Source organism: Lepus europaeus, chromosome 4, assembly GCF_033115175.1.
Source record: "Lepus europaeus isolate LE1 chromosome 4, mLepTim1.pri, whole genome shotgun sequence".
Taxonomy (NCBI): Eukaryota; Metazoa; Chordata; class Mammalia; order Lagomorpha; family Leporidae; genus Lepus; species Lepus europaeus.
In genome coordinates, this window is record NC_084830.1 from 132,103,938 (window position 1) to 132,123,367 (window position 19,430).

General features: G+C 38.5%; 1 protein-coding gene across 1 annotated transcript in view; it reads right to left on the reverse strand.

The window, feature by feature from the left end:
• The window catches only part of SPINK5 (serine peptidase inhibitor Kazal type 5), an 84,959-nt gene that overhangs the window by 9,420 nt on the left and 56,109 nt on the right, over positions 1 to 19,430 (reverse strand). The window contains exons 24-31 of the mRNA XM_062189722.1: positions 18,986 to 19,058; positions 17,289 to 17,416; positions 17,049 to 17,127; positions 13,847 to 13,977; positions 12,566 to 12,635; positions 11,790 to 11,879; positions 11,553 to 11,680; positions 8,840 to 8,936 (exon numbers count right to left, since the gene is read on the reverse strand). Of these exons, the coding sequence (XP_062045706.1) occupies positions 8,840 to 8,936; positions 11,553 to 11,680; positions 11,790 to 11,879; positions 12,566 to 12,635; positions 13,847 to 13,977; positions 17,049 to 17,127; positions 17,289 to 17,416; positions 18,986 to 19,058 (796 nt within the window). The remainder of the gene's footprint in view (positions 1 to 8,839; positions 8,937 to 11,552; positions 11,681 to 11,789; positions 11,880 to 12,565; positions 12,636 to 13,846; positions 13,978 to 17,048; positions 17,128 to 17,288; positions 17,417 to 18,985; positions 19,059 to 19,430) is intronic.

Here is a 19,430-nt window from a genome sequence, read left to right on the forward strand (position 1 = left end):
CCAAGGCTATGGAAGCCTTTTGAGTTCACCAACTCTGATCTCATTTAGACAAGGCCATAGTCAAAGTGGAAGTTCTCTCCTCCCTTCAGAGAAAGGTACCTCCTTCTTTGATGGCCTGTTCTTTCTGCTGGCATCTCACTCACAGAGATCTTTCATTTAGGTTGGTTTGTTTTGTTTTTGTTTTTGTTTTTTTTTTGTTGTTTTTGTTTTTTTTTTACCGGAGTGTCTTGGCTTTCCATGCCTGAAATACTCTCATGGGCTTTTTAGCCAGATCTGAATGCCTTAAGGGCTGATTCTGAGGCCAGAGTGCAGTTTAGGACATCTGCCATTCTATGAGTCTGCTGTGTATCCCGCTTCCCATGTTGGATCATTCTCTCCTTTTTAATAATATCAGTTAGTATTAGCAGACACTAGTTTATGTTTATGTGATCCCTTTGACTCTTAATCCCATCATTATGATCAATTGTGAACTGAAACTGATCCCTTTGACTAGTGAGATGGCATTGGTACATACCACCTTGATGGGATTGAATTGGAATCCCCTGGCACGTTTCTAACTACTGTTTGGGGCAAGCCTGATTGAGCATGTGCCGAACTTACATCTCCTCCCTCTCTTATTCCCACTCTTATATTTAACAGAGACCACGTTTCAGTTAAATTTAAACACCTAAGAATAACTGCATGTTAATTACAGAATTCAACCAATAGTATTAAGTAGAACAAAAAAATAATAAAAGGAATAAAGTAGTAAGTTGTTCCTCGACAGTCAGGACAAGGGCTGATCAAGTCATTGTTTCTCATAGTGTCCATGTCACTTCAACAGGTTTCCTTTTTGGTGCTCAGTTAGTTGTCACTGATCAGGGAGAACATATGATATTTGTCCCTTTGGGACTGGCTTATTTCACTCAGCATGATGTTTTCCAGATTCCTCCTTTTTGTTGCAAATGACCGGATTTCTTTTTTCTTTTTTTTTTTTTTTACTGCTGTATAGTATTCTATAGAGTACATATCCAATAATTTCTTTATCCAGTCTGCTGTTGATGGGCATTTAGGTTGATTCCATGTCTTAGCTATTGTGAATTGAGCTGCAATAAACATTGAGGTGCAGACAGATCTTTTATTTGACAATTTAATTTCCTTTGGGTAAATTCCAAGGAGTGGGATGGCTGGGTTGTATGGTAGGGTTATATTCAGGTTTCTGAGGAATCTCCAGACTGACTTCCATAGTGGCTTAACCAGTTTGCATTCCCACCAACAGTGGGTTAGTGTCCCTTTTCCCCCACATCCTCACCAGCATCTGTTGTTGGTAGATTTCTGAATGAGAGCCATTCTAACTGGGGTGAGGTGAAACCTCCTTGTGGTTTTGATTTGCATTTCCCTGATGGCTCGTGATCCTGAACATTTTTTCATGTGTCTGTTGGCCATCTGGATTTTCTTTTTTGAAAAATGTGTATTGAGGTCCATGGCCCATCGCTTTAGTGGGTTGTTTGTTTTGTTGTTGTGGAGTTTCTTGATCTCTTTGTAGATTCTGGTTATTAAACCTTTATTGGTTGCATACTTTGCAAATATTTTTTCCCATTCTGTTGATAGCCTCTTCACTTTCCTGACTGTTTCTTTTGCAGTACAGAAACTTCTCGATTTGATGCAATTGCAATTGTTAATTTTGGCTTTGACTGCCTGTGCCTCCGGTTCTTTTCCAAGAAGTCTTTGCCGGTGCCTTTATCTTTCAGGGTTTCTCTGGTGTTCTCTAATAATTTGATGGTGTCGGGTCACAGATTTAGATCTTTAATCAATGTTGAGTGGATTTTTTTTTTATTTTTATTTTTGACAGGCAGAGTGGACAGTGAGAGAGAGAGAGAGACAGAGAGAAAGGTCTTCCTTTGCCGTTGGTTCACCCTCTAATGGCCGCCGCGGTAGAGCGCTGCGGCCGGCGCACTGCGCTGATCCGATGGCAGGAGCCAGGTGCTTATCCTGGTCTCCCATGGGGTGCAGAGCCCAAACACTTGGGCCATCCTCCACTGCACTCCCTGGCCACAGCAGAGAGCTGGCCTGGAAGAGGGGCAACCGGGACAGGATCGGTGCCCCGACCGGGACTAGAACCCGGTGTGCCGGCGCCGCAAGGCGGAGGATTAGCCTGTTGAGCCACGGCGCCGGCTGGATTTTTGTGTAAGGTGTAAGGTAGGGGTCTTGCTTCATGATTCTGCATGTGGAAATCCAGTTTTCCCAGCACCATTTGTTGAATGGACTGTCATTGCTTCAAAAATTAGTTTTGGATCCTTGATCAAATATAAGTTGGCTGTAGATGTTTGGATTGATTTCTGGTGTTTCTATTCTGTTCCACTGGTCTATCCATCTGTTTCTGTACCAGGACCATGCTGTTTTGATTATAAGTGCCCTGTAGTATGTCTTGAAATGAGGTTTGTGATGCCTCCAGCTTTGTTTTTGTTGTACAAGATTGCTTTAGCTATCAAGGTCTCCTGTGCTTCCATATGAATTTCAGCATCAGTTTTTCCTGATCTAAGAAGAATGTCTTTGGTATTTTGATTAGTATCACACTGAATCTATAAATTGCTTTTGGGAGAATGGACATTTTGATGATAGTGATTCTTCCAATCTATGAGCATGGAAGGTTATTCCATTTTTTGGTATCCTCTTCTATTTATTTCTTTAAGATTTTGTAATTATCATCATAGAGATCTTTAACGTCCTTGGTTAAGTTTATTCCAAGGTATTTGATTGTGTTTGTAGCTATTGTGAATGGGGTTGATCTTAGCAGTTCTTTCTCAGCCATGGCATTGCCTGTGTATACAAAGACTGTTGTTTTTGTGCATTGATTTTATATCCTGCTACTTTGCCATACTCTTCTATGAGTTCCAGTAGTCTCTTAGTAGAGTTCTTTGGATCCCCTAAATAAAGAATCATATCATCTGCAAAGAGGGATAGTTTGGGTTCTTCCTTCCCGATTTGTATCCCTTTAGTTTCTTTTTCTTGCCTAATGGCTCTGGCTAAAACTTCCAGTACTATATTGAATAGCAGTGGTGAGAGTGGGCATCCCTGTCTGGTACCAGATCTCAGTGGAAATGCTTCCAAATTTCCCCCATTCAATAGGATGCTGGCTGTGGGTTTTTCATAAATTGCTTTGATTGTATTGGGGAATGTTCCTTGCATACCCAGTTTGCTTAGAGTTTTCATCATGAAAGGGTGTTGTATTTTATCAAATGCTTTTTTCTGCATCTATTGAGAGAATCATATGGTTTTTCTTCTGCAGTCTGTTAATGTGGTGTATCACATTGAATGATTTGTAAGCATTGAACCATCCCTGCATACCAGGGATAAATCCCACTTGGTCTGGGTGGATGATCCTTCTGATGTGTTGTTGCATTCTATTGGCCAGAATTTTATTGAGGATTTTTGCATCTATGTTCATCAGGGACATTGGTCTGTAATTTTCTTTCAATGCTGCATCTTTTTCTGGCTTAGGAATTAAGGTGATGCTGACTTCATAGAAAGAATTTGGGATGATTCCCTCTTTTTCGATTGTTCTGAATAGTTTGAGAAGTTAGTTAGTTCTCTTTAAATGTCTGGTAGAATTCAGCAGTGAATCCATCTGGTCCTGGACTTTTTTTTTGTTGTTGGGAGGGACTTTATTACTGATTCAATTTCTGTCTCAGTTATGAGTCTGTTTAGGTTTTCTATGTCTTCCTGGTTCAATTTAGGTAGGTTGTATGTGTCCAGGAATCTATCCATTTCTGATAGATTTCCCTGTTTGCTGGCATACAACTATTTGTAGTAATTTCTGATGACTCTTTTTATTTCTGTGGTGTCTGTTGTTATATTCCCTTTTTCATCTCTGATTTTATTGATTTGGGTCTTTTCTTTTCTTTTTTTAGTTAGTTGGGCCAATGGTGTGTCAATTTGATTCATTTTTCAAAAAACCAGCTCTTCGTTTGGCTGATCTTTTGTAATGTTTTTTGGATTCAATTCTGTTGATTTCTTCTCTAATTTTAATTATTTCTCTTCTCCTACTAGATTTGGGTCTGGTTTGCTGCAGTTTTTCTAGATCCTTGAGATGCACTGAAAGCTCATTTATTTTGTGCCTTTCCAATTTCTTGATGTAGGCACCTATTGATATAAACTTTCCTTTTAACACTGCTTTTGCTATATCCCATAAGTTTTGATATGTTGTGTTGTTATCCTCATTTACTTCCAAAAAGTTTTTTATTTCTCTTTTGATTTCTTCTATGACCCAGTGTTCATTCAGGAGTATGTTGTTCAGTCTCCATGTGTTTGCATATGCTCTAGGGATTCCTGAGTTGCTAATTTCCAGCTTCATTCCACTGTGGTCTGAGAAGCTGCATGATATGATTCTAATTCTTTTGAATTTGCTGAGACTTGCTTTATGGCCTAGTATGTGGTCAGTCCTAGAGTAAGTTCCATGAACTGCTGAGAAGAATGTAAATTCTTTAAGTGTAGGATGAAAAGTTCTGTAGATATCTTTTAGATCCATTTGGGCTGTAGTGTCAATTAAATCTGCTGTTTCCTTGTTGATCTTCTATCCAGTTGATCTGTCTATTTCTGAGAATGCCCCCCAATATTATTGTATTGGAGTCTAAGTCTCCCTTTAAGTCCCTTAACAAGTCTTTTAAATAAACCAGTGCCCTGTAATTAGGTGCATATACATTGATAATAGTTACATCTTCCTGTTGAATTTATCCCTTAATCATTATATAGTGCCCCTCTTTGTCTCTCTTAACAGTTTTTGTGTTGAAGTTTATTTTATCTGATATTAAGCTGGCTAAGTCAGCTCTTTTTTGGTTTCTGTTGGCATGGAATATCTTTTTCAAACCTTTCACTCTCAGTCTGCATGCATCTTTGTTGGAAAGATGTGTTTCTTGTAAGCAGCAAATAGATGGGTTTTGTTCCTTAATCCATTCAGCCAGTCTATGTCTTTTAACTGGACAGTTCAGGCCATTAGCATTCAATGTGACTATCGATAAGTAATAACTTTGCCCTGCCATTTTCCCAAAGATATTTCTAATATATGCTTTGAACTTCCTGTGATCTTTTACTGGGAGGTTTTCTTCCTTTACCTTCTTTCATACTGATGGCCATGTTTCTGTCTGTAACACATCTTTAAGCATCTTTTGCAGGGCTGGACGAGTGGTCACAAATTCTTTAAATTTCTGTTTGCTGTGAAAGGTCTTTATTTCACCTTCATTCACAAATGAGAGCTTGGCAGGATATATTATTCTGGGCTGGAAGTTTTTTTTTTTTCTCTTAGTACCTGGCTATATCTTGGCATTCCCTCCTAGCCTGTAAGGTTTCTGCTGAGAAGTCTGCTGTGAGTCTAATTGGAGATCCTCTGAGAATAACCTGACGGTTCTCTGTTGCACATTTTAGAATCTTTTCTTTATGTTTCAGTGGTGAACATGTGTTTGGTTTACAATGTGTTGTGAGGATCACTTTTGGTCATGTTAATTGAGGGTTCTATGTGCTTCCTGTACTTGGATGTCTCTGTCCTTCTCCAAACCCGAGAAGTTTTCTGCTAGTATCTCACTAAAACACTCTCTGATACTTTCTCCCTCTCCATGCCTTCAGGAACTCCTAAAACCCAAATGTTGTTTTTTTAATAGTATCCTGTAGATTCCCAACAATATTTTTTAGATTTCTAATTTCCTCTTCTTTTCTTCGTTTTGATTGTATACTTTCCTGTGCTCTGTCTTCTAAGTCCAATATTCTTTCTTCTATCTCACTGATTCTGTTTTTTAAGGCTCTCAAATGTGTTTTTCATTTGATCCATTGAATTCATTTAATTTTGATTTCTCTTCAATATCACAACTTCATGTTCTACTAAATTCCTCATTTCATTTTGATTCCTCCTTAAGATTTCATTTTCACAAGAGAGATTTTCTGTCCTGTCCAGTATGGTTTTCTGCAGTTGGTTAATTTGTTTTTAATAACTTCTAAATGTTCTTATCATAAATTTTTTGAAATCCGTATATTGCATTTCTAACTCATCATCTTTATAATCTTGTATGGGAGTGTCATGTTCAAGGAATACATAATGGATTCCTTGTTCTTGTTTCCTTGGTTTCTGTGTTTGTTGTTTGGCATTGTGGAGATATTCTTTGGTTTCTTCTTTTTTTTCCCTTGCTGTGGTGGGTTTTCTCGTTATACTATGACTCTAGATTAAGTGGACCATCTGCTTTTGGTGAATCTCTAGAGGCTTGGTAGTGGGTGTGGCCAGAGAGCTCTGTTTGGTTCTTCAGGGTTAAGGGTGTGCCAAAGGTGACACACCCAGGTTTGATATGGTAAATCTTCTCTCTCTCTCTCTCTCTCTTTATTCAGAAAGGAAGTAATTCTGCTCACCTGAGCTCTTTTCCTTGATGGCAATCAGTTCCTATACGCTAGCCCCAGTGTGTATAATATTCATCTGCTTTGTCCCAAGGACCACACAAAGGATCTGTGCAGTCCTCAGTGTAAGCTCAGATTCCCCTGCAATGTCTCCCACTGGGTTGCCAAGGTTACTGAGTTTGTGGTATCTCCACCGAGAGTACTCAGGTCCCAGGCACACCGTGAGTTCTCCCACATACCCTCAGTTTTTTTTTTTTTTTTAACAGTCCTAGTTCATAAGCTCCACACATTCACTAGGTCTTAATCTCCTGTTATTTCTCCCCACCACAGTAAGGTTTTTCTGCTTGGCTGAGGGCAGGCACAGCCATGAACTGGTGCAGCTATTATGTATGTCCAAAATGGCACCTGCTGTATTTTTTCCCCCGTCTTTGTAAGGTGAGTGGAGAGAGAGAATTGTGTCCGTACTGGTCCCATTTATTTATTTATTTATTTATTTTTTCTTTCCTCTAGTTAGGCTGGTGAACTTTCCCCCATGGGGCTTCAAGCCTCTTTCCCTCTAGGCTCTTCCTGTCATTTTTCCACCAGTGTCTTGGGCTACTGCAGTTTCACCTCACCTCCCTTTCCAGTGCTGGTGCGTAGACTCAGCAGCTGGGGTCCTGAGCCATGGATGCCCATGCCCTCCACATAGGTCCACTGTGTCCCACTAGTTCAGGAAGAGTTTCCTCTGCAGTTTTTTCCCTAACTTTTCCCTGAGACTACAGTATCTCCACTTTTATTAAACTATCTTTTCCTGGACTATCAGTGTGCTCCCTCCCTATTCCGCCATTTACAGCTCCCCCCACAAATCTCCTTTTCTAAAGAAATCTTAAGAGTTCAAAATCCAATTGTGGATTTGGCAAAGAGCATGGAGGGTCTTCTGGTCTACTGCTGAGACCAGTTGCAGATGTGATCACTTCATGATAATTCATTTAGCTGGAGACTTAGGGTATGTGCATTTTTACCGTATGATTGCTACACTTCAGTAAAATGTATTTTTAAGAAAGAACTAGTTTTGTGAATAACTCATATTTTAGCTCAATTTATTAGAATTGTGTAATTGAAGCACCTTTCAATTGTGTAAGTGATCTGTTATCCCAGTTGAATTGGATAAATAATTTTATGAAATTCACCTTTGATACTTTTCTTTCTATTTTTTGGGATCCTCAGCCTAAGTGCTATCATGTCCCTTTGGGGTCCAATCTTAAAATTCTACTTCATTAACCTGCTTCATGTTCTCATATTAACTTTCCTCCTTTCTATTTCTCACCTTGTCAGGGCTCTAGAAAAGAAACCCAGGAACAGGTATTGTGGCACAGCAGGTTAAGTTGCTGCTTGTGATGCTCACATACTCCTTTAGAGTGCCCGGTTGAAGACCCAGCTACTATGCTTTGAATTCAGATTCCTGCTAATGCATCATGGGAGGCAGCAGATGATGGCCCAAGTACTTGGATTCATGCTACCCAAGTGGGAGACTTGAATGGAATTCTTGGCCCTTACTTCAGCTGCTGTGGGCATTTGGGGGTGAACCAATGATTGGCATCTCTCTCTCTCTTTCTCTCTCTGTGTGTGTGTGTGTGTGTGTGGTGTATGTTCCTCTCTGCTACTCTGCCTTTAGAATAAATAAATTTTTTTTAAAAAATTAGACTAATTAGGGCTGGTGCTGTGGTGTAGTGGGTTAAGCTATTGCCTGCAGTGACGGCATCCTGTATAAGCGCCGGTTTGAGTCCCGGCTGCTCCACATCTGATCCAACTCTCTGCTGTTGCCTAGGAAGGCAGTAGAAGAAAACACATGGGAGACCCATAGGAGGCTCCTGGCTTTAGATTTGCACAGCTCCAGCCATTGCAGCCATTTGGGGGAGTGAACCAGCATATGGAAGACCTCTCTCTGTCTGCCTCTCCTTCTCTCTCTGTGTAACTATTTTGAATAAATAAATAAATTAGACTAATTTACACTAAGACATGCACTGCAGTTGTCCATAAGCATGTATTTTAAATAAAAAGATTTAAACACTCTTATTTACAGGTAGAAATTCATAAGTGTGAGCATGCTTAGCATAGCGTTCCAGGTTACTGGGAAAGGAGTTGGTTGGGGGAGGGAAGTGAGATAAGTTAGCTGTTGAGACTCTCTGGTCTGCTGATTTATAGAACTGAGGCACCTGACTATATTTTTGACATGTGAGAGTAGGCCATCACATTATACACACACTTTTTAAAATTTCAAAAGATGCTAAATTGAATTAGAGCTAAAAATCTCAAAAAGCGAATAACAACATGCTAACAAGTACTCCCAGGACTCTCATCTGGAAACATTTGCATTTAGTACTCAAAGGACTTCAGATTGAACTGATTCATCCTCTCTCTGTGCCATCTGTGGAAAGGGGATGTGGAAGGGAAGAGCCAGCAGACCAAAAGAATCCTGTAGCAATTCAGTAATAGTCATTCTTACCAGAGAACTGATGGGATCTAGGCTGTCTTTCTCCTCAGAAGCTTGAATGTGGGACAGCTTTTCTTGAAGTTTTGCCCTTTCCAAAGCTTCTCTTTGACTGGAAAAGGAAATAAAAAATAATTTAAAATAATATTCACAAGGACCAGTTGGAAATTTAAGCAACTCTAATAAAATATGATAAAAGAGAGAACATTCAATCAATGAGTGACTAGGATGATAAATTAAGAACAGGACACAACTGGGAGTTGATTTAGAGCTCTCGTCATATGATAGATGTCTGACTTTGTGCAAGTGGCTTGAAGTCCTTGAGTTTCAATTTCATAGGACATAAAAACAAAGTAGCATTGAGAATTCCTATCTCAAAATATATATGCTGTGAAAAGCTAAGTAAATACTGTTTATTATTATTTTCATAGTGATTTTTAATATAATCATGGTCATCACCATCATTTATCCTGTTCATTGTCTCCAAATTTGGTTGTTTATTATTATAACCTAGAACCTCTTTCTAAAAAACAAATTACTTAGTCCTGGAGATTCTAATATATTTTTAGGCCTAAAATCTATACTTTTTTTTTTTTTTGACAGGCAGAGTGGACAGTGAGAGAGAGACAGAGAGAAAGGTCTTCCTTTTTTTGCCGTTGGTTCACCCTCCAATGGCCGCTGCGGTAGTGCGCTGCGGCCGGCGCACCACGCTGATCCGATGGCAGGAGCCAGGTGTTTCTCCTGGTCTCCCATGGGGTGCAGGGCCCAAGCACTTGGGCCATCCTCCACTGCACTCCCTGGCCACAGCAGAGAGCTGGCCTGGAAGAGGGGCAACCGGGACAGGATCGGTGCCCCGACCGGGACTAGAACCCGGTGTGCCGGCGCCGCAAGGCGGAGGATTAGCCTAGTGAGCCGCGGCGCCGGCTAAAATCTATAATTTTTAAAGCAAGATTTCTCTGTTGAGTCTTGTCTAGTTATGGAACAAAATAAAAACAAAAATAGACAAATGGGATTACATAAATCTAAGAAGGTTCTGCACAGCAAAGGAAACATTCAACAAAATGAAGAGTTAACAGAATGGGAGAAAATACTTGCAAACTGCAACTGATAAAGGATTACTATTTAGAATCTATAAAGGGCTCAAGAAACTCAACAATAAAGCAAATAACAAGTTAAGAAATTGGCAAAGGACTTCAACAGGTATTATTCAAAGGATGAAATTCAAATGGCTAAAAGACACATAAAAAAATGCTCAGGATCACCAGCCATCAGGGAAATGTAAATAAAAACCACAATGAGGTTTTACCTCACCCCAGTTAGAATGACTATCATATAGAAATCAAAAAACAATAAATGCTAGTGAGGAAGTGGGGGGGGGGGAAGGTAATCTAATCCACTGTTGGTAGGAATGTAAACTAGTGCAGCCATTGTGGAAGACAGCATGGAGATACCTCAGAAAGCTGGAAATAGATATACCATATGAACCAGGCATTCCACACCTGGGAATTTACTCAAATGAAGTAAAATCAGCAAATGAAAAAATTATCTGTACCCCTATGTTTATCACAACTCAATTCACAATAGCTAAATATGGAATCAACCCAGATGTTCATCACTTGATGATGGTTAAATACAATGTGGCATTTATGCACTATTGCTCTTCAGTCATAAAAAATAATGAAATCTTGTCTTTTGCAACAAAATGGATGCAACTGGCAACCATTATGCTTAGTGAAATCAGTCAGTCCCCAAAAGACAAATATATGTTTTCTCTGACCTGTGATAACTAATGCAGTACAAAAAAAATAACATTAGTGAAACTGACATTTTGAGGTTTCATTATTGTTTACAGCCCTTCACTCTACTGTTGAGGAAGTTTTTTTTCTTCTTACTATTTGTTGAATTATTTAATTAGTGGACACTTAAGCTTATAACTATAAAATAAAGTATTTCATTGTAAAAATTAAAAGGAAAACAAAAGAGGAAGGAAAAGGGCAGGTGGGAGTGTGGGCAAGAGGGAGGGTAGTGTGGTAAATATCACTATGCTCCTAAATCTGTTTATGTGAGATACATGAAATTTGTTCACCTTATATAAATACTTGTTTTAAAATTTGGAATATTTTTTTCTAACTAATGCTTAAAGTTGAAAAAAAATTTAAGTGACACAATTGCTAATTATTGTGGTTAGAAGTTAGATCTAGATTCTGTGTCTTAATTTCCAAGCATTCTTTCCATTACAACATCAAGCATTCTCGACTTTGGGCTGATTCTAAAGACTTATTTTAAGGATCCCTTGGATTCATGAGCACCCACATTTATTCAATCACCAGTTTCTTTTTTTTTTTTTTTGACAGGCAGAGTTAGACAGTGAGAGAGAGAAAGAGAGAGAGAGACAGACAGACAGACAGAGAGAAAGGTCTTCCTTTTTTCCATTAGTTCACTCCTCAAATGGTCGCCACGAAGCCAGGTGCTTCCTCCCGGTCTCCCATACTGGTGCAGGGCCCAAGGACCTGGGCCATCCTCCACTGCACTCCCGGGCCACAGCAGAGAGCTGGACTGGAAGAGGAGCAACCAGGACATAATCCGGCACCCCAAACTGAACTAGAACCCAGGGTGCCGGTGCCACAGGCAGAGGATTAGCCTAGTGAGCTGCGGCGCCAGCCTAATCAATAGTTTCTAAAGAATGCAGTTTCTTCTCTAGCAGAAGGCAGAGAATATTCTTACTCACAAGGTAGCTCTGCACTTGTAGCACCTGTTTTTATAAAATTTTCCATCAGCACCACGCACAGGGTCATTCTCTCGAGTGCAGATGAGTTCATTGTTCCTTAAGTAGTTTCGAAAGTCACTACATTCGTCCTAGAAAATGAGAATGAAGTAATGAACATGCATTTCCCCCCTTTTCTCTTGGTGGTTTTCTCAAATTTGGTTTTTGGAAGTCCTCTTATGGCTCTGGGCTCAGACTCACTGCACTTATTCTGCCACTTGTGGTCAAGGAACTCTCCGACTGTCTAAACTTGGCTTCCTCTGCTTCATTCGGAACCTCTCTGCACTGGTCCTGGACGTGTGAGGAAACAAACAAAGAAAAAAACACTTGATAGACCTCCTGGTCTCCCTCTCCCTTTCATCCATCCTTTTTCCCGTTTTCCACATGAGGTTTGCTCTTGACCCCTGGACACTGTCACAGGAATCAAACTCTACAAATGTGACTGTCACTGGTAAATGACTGAATGAAGATGTCTTCTTTGTAGTCTTGAAAAGCAAATAGAAATGGCAGTATGATGCATGCACATTACTGATTCACTGGTGCTGAGAAAATCATCTGGAGAAAACAGAAAAAAGATATAAAGGAGCTAAACTAAAGGGGAGGCTTAAGATTAGCTTATATTATCTGAATTATTAAAATTCAATGTCAATAAGCTACCCAAAACCTCATTTCACATTTGAAGTGTCAGAGAGAAGCATGCAGTCAAGGTGGTAAAGACTTTTGTATCCTCTCTTTTTCAACCGTATTCTATCAAAGAGAAAAGACCCAAGCAACAATTGACACACATTCTAAGACTATTCTCTACAAAATCAACAAAAGCATCAAACCCCAAAGCCAGGGGAAAAATCTTATGTTGATTCAAAGTGACAGTGAAGTGAATTTTCTTTGAAGTAGAAGATTAGTATCCTTATTGTCCATAAAGTGGATAGAATGCAAGATTATGAGGATGAAAAGTAAAATAACTATTTTGGTATAACCTCTGCATCATTTGAGGACTTGGAAGTTGGCTTTTCTTCATTGTTTTTTCTTTCATTAGCTTCTCGCTCACTGCAAAATTAAAAAAGGAAAGGGTAATTTTTCTATGGTTATTTCTAACCAACTACTTCTCTAATTATAAACAATAGCAAATTTAACACTGTTTTTGCATACCTTAAAATATACAAAACTACTTTTATTTTTACTAATTAGTTCTGAATGTTGGAATTTTCCTAAGAATATTTTTATATCAATGCTCTCAAGTTTCACAGATTCAATTACTATACTGCCTTCCAGAATGATATGATACGAAAAGGCTATTATAGGACTTTTTCCTTGCTAGTATATATTTATGGTTCTCATTGAGATGGTGCTTCATTTCCCCTTTTAGTTTTTCTAAATAATTTGTAAAAATCTAAGTTTTGATTGTTCTTTACATAGTTATAATACTTTGGAATTGATGAACATTTAAAAAAATATCATTTCCTTGAATCTAAACAAAAACTGTATTGCATAGTCATGATCTTTGTATGTGGGTACTTCAAAAAGTTCATGGAAAATATAAGTTCATTTTAGTTCATTTTAGTTAAAAAATAAGTTCATTTTAGTTAAAAAAAATTGACCCTATTTTAGGATACACATTTTCCATGAATTTTTTGAATACTCACCATACAGTGGAGGAACTGGCACTATGGCCTATCCTAGGTTTTTTAGTTTATAAGTCTCTGCTTTAAAAATCAATGACTGGGGCTGGTGCTGTAGTGAAGTGGGTTAAGCCTCCATCTGTGATATGCATATCCTGTATATGAGTGATGGCTCAAGACCTCGCTATTCTGATTTGGGGAAGGTAGTGGATGATGGCCCAGGTGCTGGTACCCCTGCCACCCATGTGGGAGATCAGGATGGAGTTCCTGTCTTCTGCCTGACCCACACCTGGTTGTTGCAGTTATTTGAGGCGTGAACCAGTGGATGAAAGATGTCTGTATCTTTCCCTCTCTGTTGTTCTGCCTTTCAAGTAAATAAATAAATCTTTTTTATAAAAAGATCAATGATTATCAATATAAAATAGTTGGCTTTCTATCCTAGCAATTCCAGGTGTCTGCATGTATCTCATCAAAAATTTAAAAACTGTGTTAAAGTGTTTTGGAAACTATCTCAGCACAAGTGAAGAGCAATGGATTTTAACGTGTGGATGTCAAGTGCCTTGGGTTTAAGGTGACAGGAACTATCTTCTGACACAAAAGTCACAATAGCCAAAATCATTGGTTAGTCTCTTCACATACAATATGCTCTGACACATAGCACACTTGTTGACATGCATCTTGCCATCAGGGCCTCGAACAGGGTTATTTTCTCTGGTGCAGACAAGTTTTCCCAAGTCTCTCTGCTGGCTCCGGAATTCATGACACTCATCCTGCAGATAGGAACAGAAAAATATGTAACTATGATAGTCCAATCTGTAAGTTCTGAAAACCATGATTGGCTTGTTAAATGTGAATTAATAACATTTCAGGGAGAAAAATACAGAAAATGAGATGTCAGATATGGAATATATTTCCAAGTTACTTTATCCAATTTCTATTTAAAAAGTTTGATTCTTTGCCAGAGAACCCCTTTCAAGTGACTATCTTGCCCCAAGTGGAATTGTACTGTTGCCTGAGGCATCCTGTTCTATTTTTGTAGTTTTCTATTTTTCTGATCCCCAAGCTTGTCTCCTGGCAAGCACACTTACAAAAAGTCTTACCTTTGCCAAGACATACAAACATGGGAGTGTTCAGCTTTGTTTCTCAATAGCAAATTTTCTTTATGAAAAACTTTCAAGTTACATGTTTATTACACACCAGGCATTTGTTGTGTGCTCTCATGGGTTTCCTTTAGTAGTCATAAAAATCCTGCTGTATAATACTCATTAGCCCTGTTTTACAGGTGAGAAAAATAAGTCTCCAGATATTAAGTATTAGGTTAATGTTAGAATTGGATTTGTGACCAGAAACCTGTTAACAACCAATTTACACTTTTTAAAAAACTCTTCGCTTCTACATGGCAGAGAGTAAAACTCCTATCTAGTTGTATGAAAATGGACTTAAAATTGAAAAATAAAGAGCTATAAAAGAAGTCAAATTAGAATTAGTCCAGAAGGATCTGACCTCTGTTGAAATCTATGGAGATTTGCAGAAGTCTTTTAAACTTCCTTTAAACTCAAGGAGCCAAGACAGAGATAGGGACACATACTCTTTAAAAATATTCCAGTTACATAGATTGTTCTTCCCCTTATTTCTTTAAGTTTTGATACTAGTATACAATTCCAGGCCTACTTTTAGCTGCAAAATTTTAATATTAGTTTGAGATTGAATGCCTGTTCAAAATATCACATGCCTCACAGCTGTCTTTTTTAGAAGGTATGAGAATTATTTTATCTTCCAGGTGCCCTCAATACTACCTACATATAGGTATATGATAGCAGCCATTTGCCTGAATGCAACCTGTACATTATATGTTTGGTCTCTGGCTCTTTTATTTACTACTTATGTGTAATTAATTTTTCCTGAATTTGTCTCAAGTATAAAATTTAAACAGTGCACTGTATAGATTTGGGGAAAAATTAAATATGAAAATTTGTGAAGCTATTTTACTTTGTGTGTATATGTAGAGAGATTTATAGATAGATAAGACCATACATAGCATACTCCCTTTCTCTCTCTCTCTCTCTCTCTCTCTCTCTCTCTCACACACACACACACACACACACACACACACAGACAAGCACAGAGTCTTGACATTATATATTATATAATATACATACATGCATACATACATACATATGATGGGGCTTCAAAAAGTTTATGGGAAATGCATATTAAAAACATGCATGTTTTTGAAAAAATTTTCACCAAGATAAACATCTTTTTTTAAAAAAATCTATATATCTATATCTATTTATGTATCTGTGTATCTGCCTATGTACGTACCTACCTACCTACCTATTGGCAGAGCAACAGAGGAAGAGGTAGAGAGATCTCTCATCTGCTGGTTCACTCCCTGAAAGCCTGCAACAGCTGAAGATGGACCAGGATGAGACCAGGAACTAGGAACTCCATGCAGGTCTCCCACTTGGGTGGCAGGAACCCAAGTACTTGGACCATCAACTTGTTGCCTCCAAGGCACATCAATAAGTTGGATCCGAAAGCAGAGTTGGAATTTCATCCCAGGCACTATGATTTGGGATGTGAGCATCCCAATCAGTGTTTAACATATTGCACCACAACACCTCCCCTAAACTCATCTTTTAATTTCAGTTTCCCATGAATCTTCTGAAGTACTCTCATGAATACAGTATTTTTTTGCTGTCTGAAATTTTTTTAAGTTTTTAAGGATTTTATTCAGTGAGAGAAATGTATAGGAAATTGAGGGCTTTAATTAGGGGAGAAAGAAGTCCAGAAGCTAAGTTGGGTCCATACCAGACAGAGTGCAGGCCAGGTGCCACGTGGAGAAAGCATGCAGGCAGGAAAGCAGAGAGCTGTTGGTCAGAAGGCCACTCGCCCTGAGGCAACAAGGGCGTATCAAGGGTGCACAACCAAAAAAGGGAAGGGCCCACCATGCTTCAGGCCTTTTATCTACTCCCAAAGAGGAGTGGTTACATAGTGACATAGTGTAATTGGCATGTGGGTGTTCAGGTGGGGTCAAGCAGTGGTGTGAGATTGAACAGGGGACGTGGTCTCCAGTTTACAAATCTAATCAATTTGATCCTGTCTGCCTGCTTACATCATTCCCCTGAAATTTCTAAAATAAATAATTGAGATTATAAATTGACCAAGAGGTTAAATAGGTGGCCAGTAGTGATCATTTGAAGTTTTAAGTATTTTCTCAAAGTCATTCATCTACCAAAATGCAATAGATTTTCCCCAAATATTTTTAAATAATAATATCAATGTTTCACTTTGTTTAGTTCATATATGCCTAATGAAAACTTGCCTTGCTAACAGTAATACCTTCCTGGGAAATTTCTGCCATTTCTCTTTTATAACTGGAGTCCACAGATGGATTAAAAGAGATTATACTGTAATATTCCCTGGGTTGTGCTTGGGATTTTATATAAAGCCCAAAATTGAACACTAGGTGGCACTGAAATGTCAATTCAAGAATTTATCATCTAGAACCCCAGATTTTTGATATTTGGTTTCTTGTTTTGGCATCTATTTGCCTGATTATTTATTTGTTTTAAAACTTCACAAATGAAATTCCCTGGATAATCACAATAATTAGACAACTGTCACTAGTGTTAAGTGTGTAGTAACTGTATCTGAGTAGCACTTAGGGCACTGAATAGCATGCCATTTCTTTGAAAGGTCTGACTGTGTCTTTCCTGTTTACCATTAGATACCCAATGATTGGGGCAGAGTCAGTATTCCATAAATACTTGTTTAATGAGTTAACTGTACAACGAACCAGCCACAGTTAGGTAGTAGTATGTCTAACATATATTACATGCTTGTCATTGTTCTTTTCTCCTGCATTTTTCTTGTCATCATCCTCTTTCTTTTTTTTTTCAGCTGCTTCTCTTTCCCTAGAAGAAAGGATGCAAAGAAATGTTTCAGCCAAAATGAATATCTCATTAATGACTAGATCTTCATTTAAAACAACTGTCATTCCCTCAAACAGATGAGAAATGAGTGTCATATTTTTAAAATTCACTATCATATAAACCCATTTTTGCAAAATACTCACAGCCTTTCCTTACACATAGCACATTTATTGCCATGTGTCTTGCCATCTGGACCCCGCATCGGATCACTTTCTCGTGTGCAGAGAAGCTTTCCATTTTTCATTTGGCTTCTGTACTCATCACATACATCCTAAAAAGGACAGTGGACTATATTAGAAATGCTATGTTCACATCGCAATTGACTGGATGTGAGGATATGAAGACTTTGATGTAAGAGTCAGGCAGCCACTAGCATTGATGTCTGTGGTAGGCAGAATCATGATTCACAAAGGTATCCACATCCTGTTTCCTGGAACCTGTAATATGTTGCTTTACATGGCAAACAGAAAATATGGGTAAATATGGAACTAAGGTTGCTAGTCAGATGAATGTGAAATGGGGAAGTTATCCTGTATTACTGGAGTAACTCCAAAGGTTCTTATCCATGAAGGAATCCATGCTGGAATGGCACAGCATAAGAGAAACTTGACTGACTATTGTTGGCTTTAAAAATGGCCACAAACTCAGATGTCCTAAACAGCACTCTGGCCTCAGAATCAGCCCTTAAGGCATTCAGATCTGGCTAAAAAACCCATGAGAGTTTCGCAGGCATGGAAAGCCAAGACACTCCGGTAAAAAAAAAAAAAAAAAAAAAAAAAAACAAAAAACAAAAAACAAAAACTAAATGAAAGATCTCTGTGAGTGAGATTCCAGCGGAAAGAACGGTCCATCAAAGAAGGAGGTACCTTTCTCTGAAGGGAGGAGTGAACTTCCACTTTGACTATGACCTTGTCTAAATAAGATCCAAGTCGGCAAACTCAAAAGGCTTCCATAGCCTTGGCAACTCATGACAAGAGCCTTGGGTGATTACTGATGCCATAAACAAGAGTGTTAACTGTTAAATCAACAACAGGAATCACTGTGTACTTACTCCCCATGTAGGATCTCTGTACTTAATGTATTGTACTATGTGAATTAATGGTATAACTAGTACTCAAACAGTACTTTATACTTTGTGTATCTGTGTGGGTGCAAACTATTGAAATCTTTACTTAGTATATACTAAATTGAACTTCTGTATATAAAGATAATTGAAAATTAATCTTGATGTGAATGGGATGGGAGAGGGAGCAGGAGATGGGATGGTTGCGGGTGGGAGGGAGGTTATGGGGGGGGGGACCACTATAATCCAAAAGTTGTACTTTGAAAATTTATATTTATTAAATAAAAGTTAAAAAATGGCCACAAACTAAGGATAGTGGTGGTCTCTATAAGCTGGAAAAGGCAAAGAAACAAATCCTCCCCTGGATCCTCCAAAGAGGCACACAATCTGACACCCTGCTTTGAGTGAGACTGCTTAGAACTTCTGAATTTCCAAAATCTAAGATAATAATTTTGTGTTGTTGTAAGTCATTGCTTGCATTAGTTTGTTATAGTAACAATGACAAATTAATACACTTGAGGAACTTTATTGACCAGGCTTTGAGTAAATTAAATAAATCACTATTTATAACAGTGTTTTGTACTGTGTTAAACTGGCTTCTGGCATTAGATTTGTACACTGAACAAGTTATCAGAGATATTCACCTTAATGATGGCCTTTGGCCTGCTAAGGGCAAGATCCTGGTTGACCATACTGACACTGTATTTCCACAATTTTGAAGGCCATGTGTTCCCCTTCAGAAAGACCATTCTTATCAAAACCCACTTAATGACTCACCTTTCCTGATCCTGACCCGGTCCCATTTGATCTGAAGTTAGAATCTTTATTTTTTTCCTCTGCTTCCCTTTGCCTAGATGAGAAAAAATCACTGGTTACTGTCTTCACACATACTCAGCATTGGAAGGGGCTCGAGAGCTTTTGTATCCTGAACCTCCTCTTTCACGGGGAAATCTCTGTATCTCCTGTAGGTATTCAGAAGAACTGGATTCCGATTTTAGCCTGAAGCTTACTCAACATGAATAACGCAGCTTCAGTTTTTCTCATTCGGTAAAATATAGCATTTGGATTAAATTTTTTTCTTGAGCTCTACTGCCCTCAAATTGTGTTTTTTGTTTGTTTGGTTTTTGTTTTGGAGGGAGAAAGGTGAAGAATGTTTTGAGAAGAAATATTACAAGTTTATTAAGTACATAACAAAATACTAAAAGGCAGAATTAAGACCATT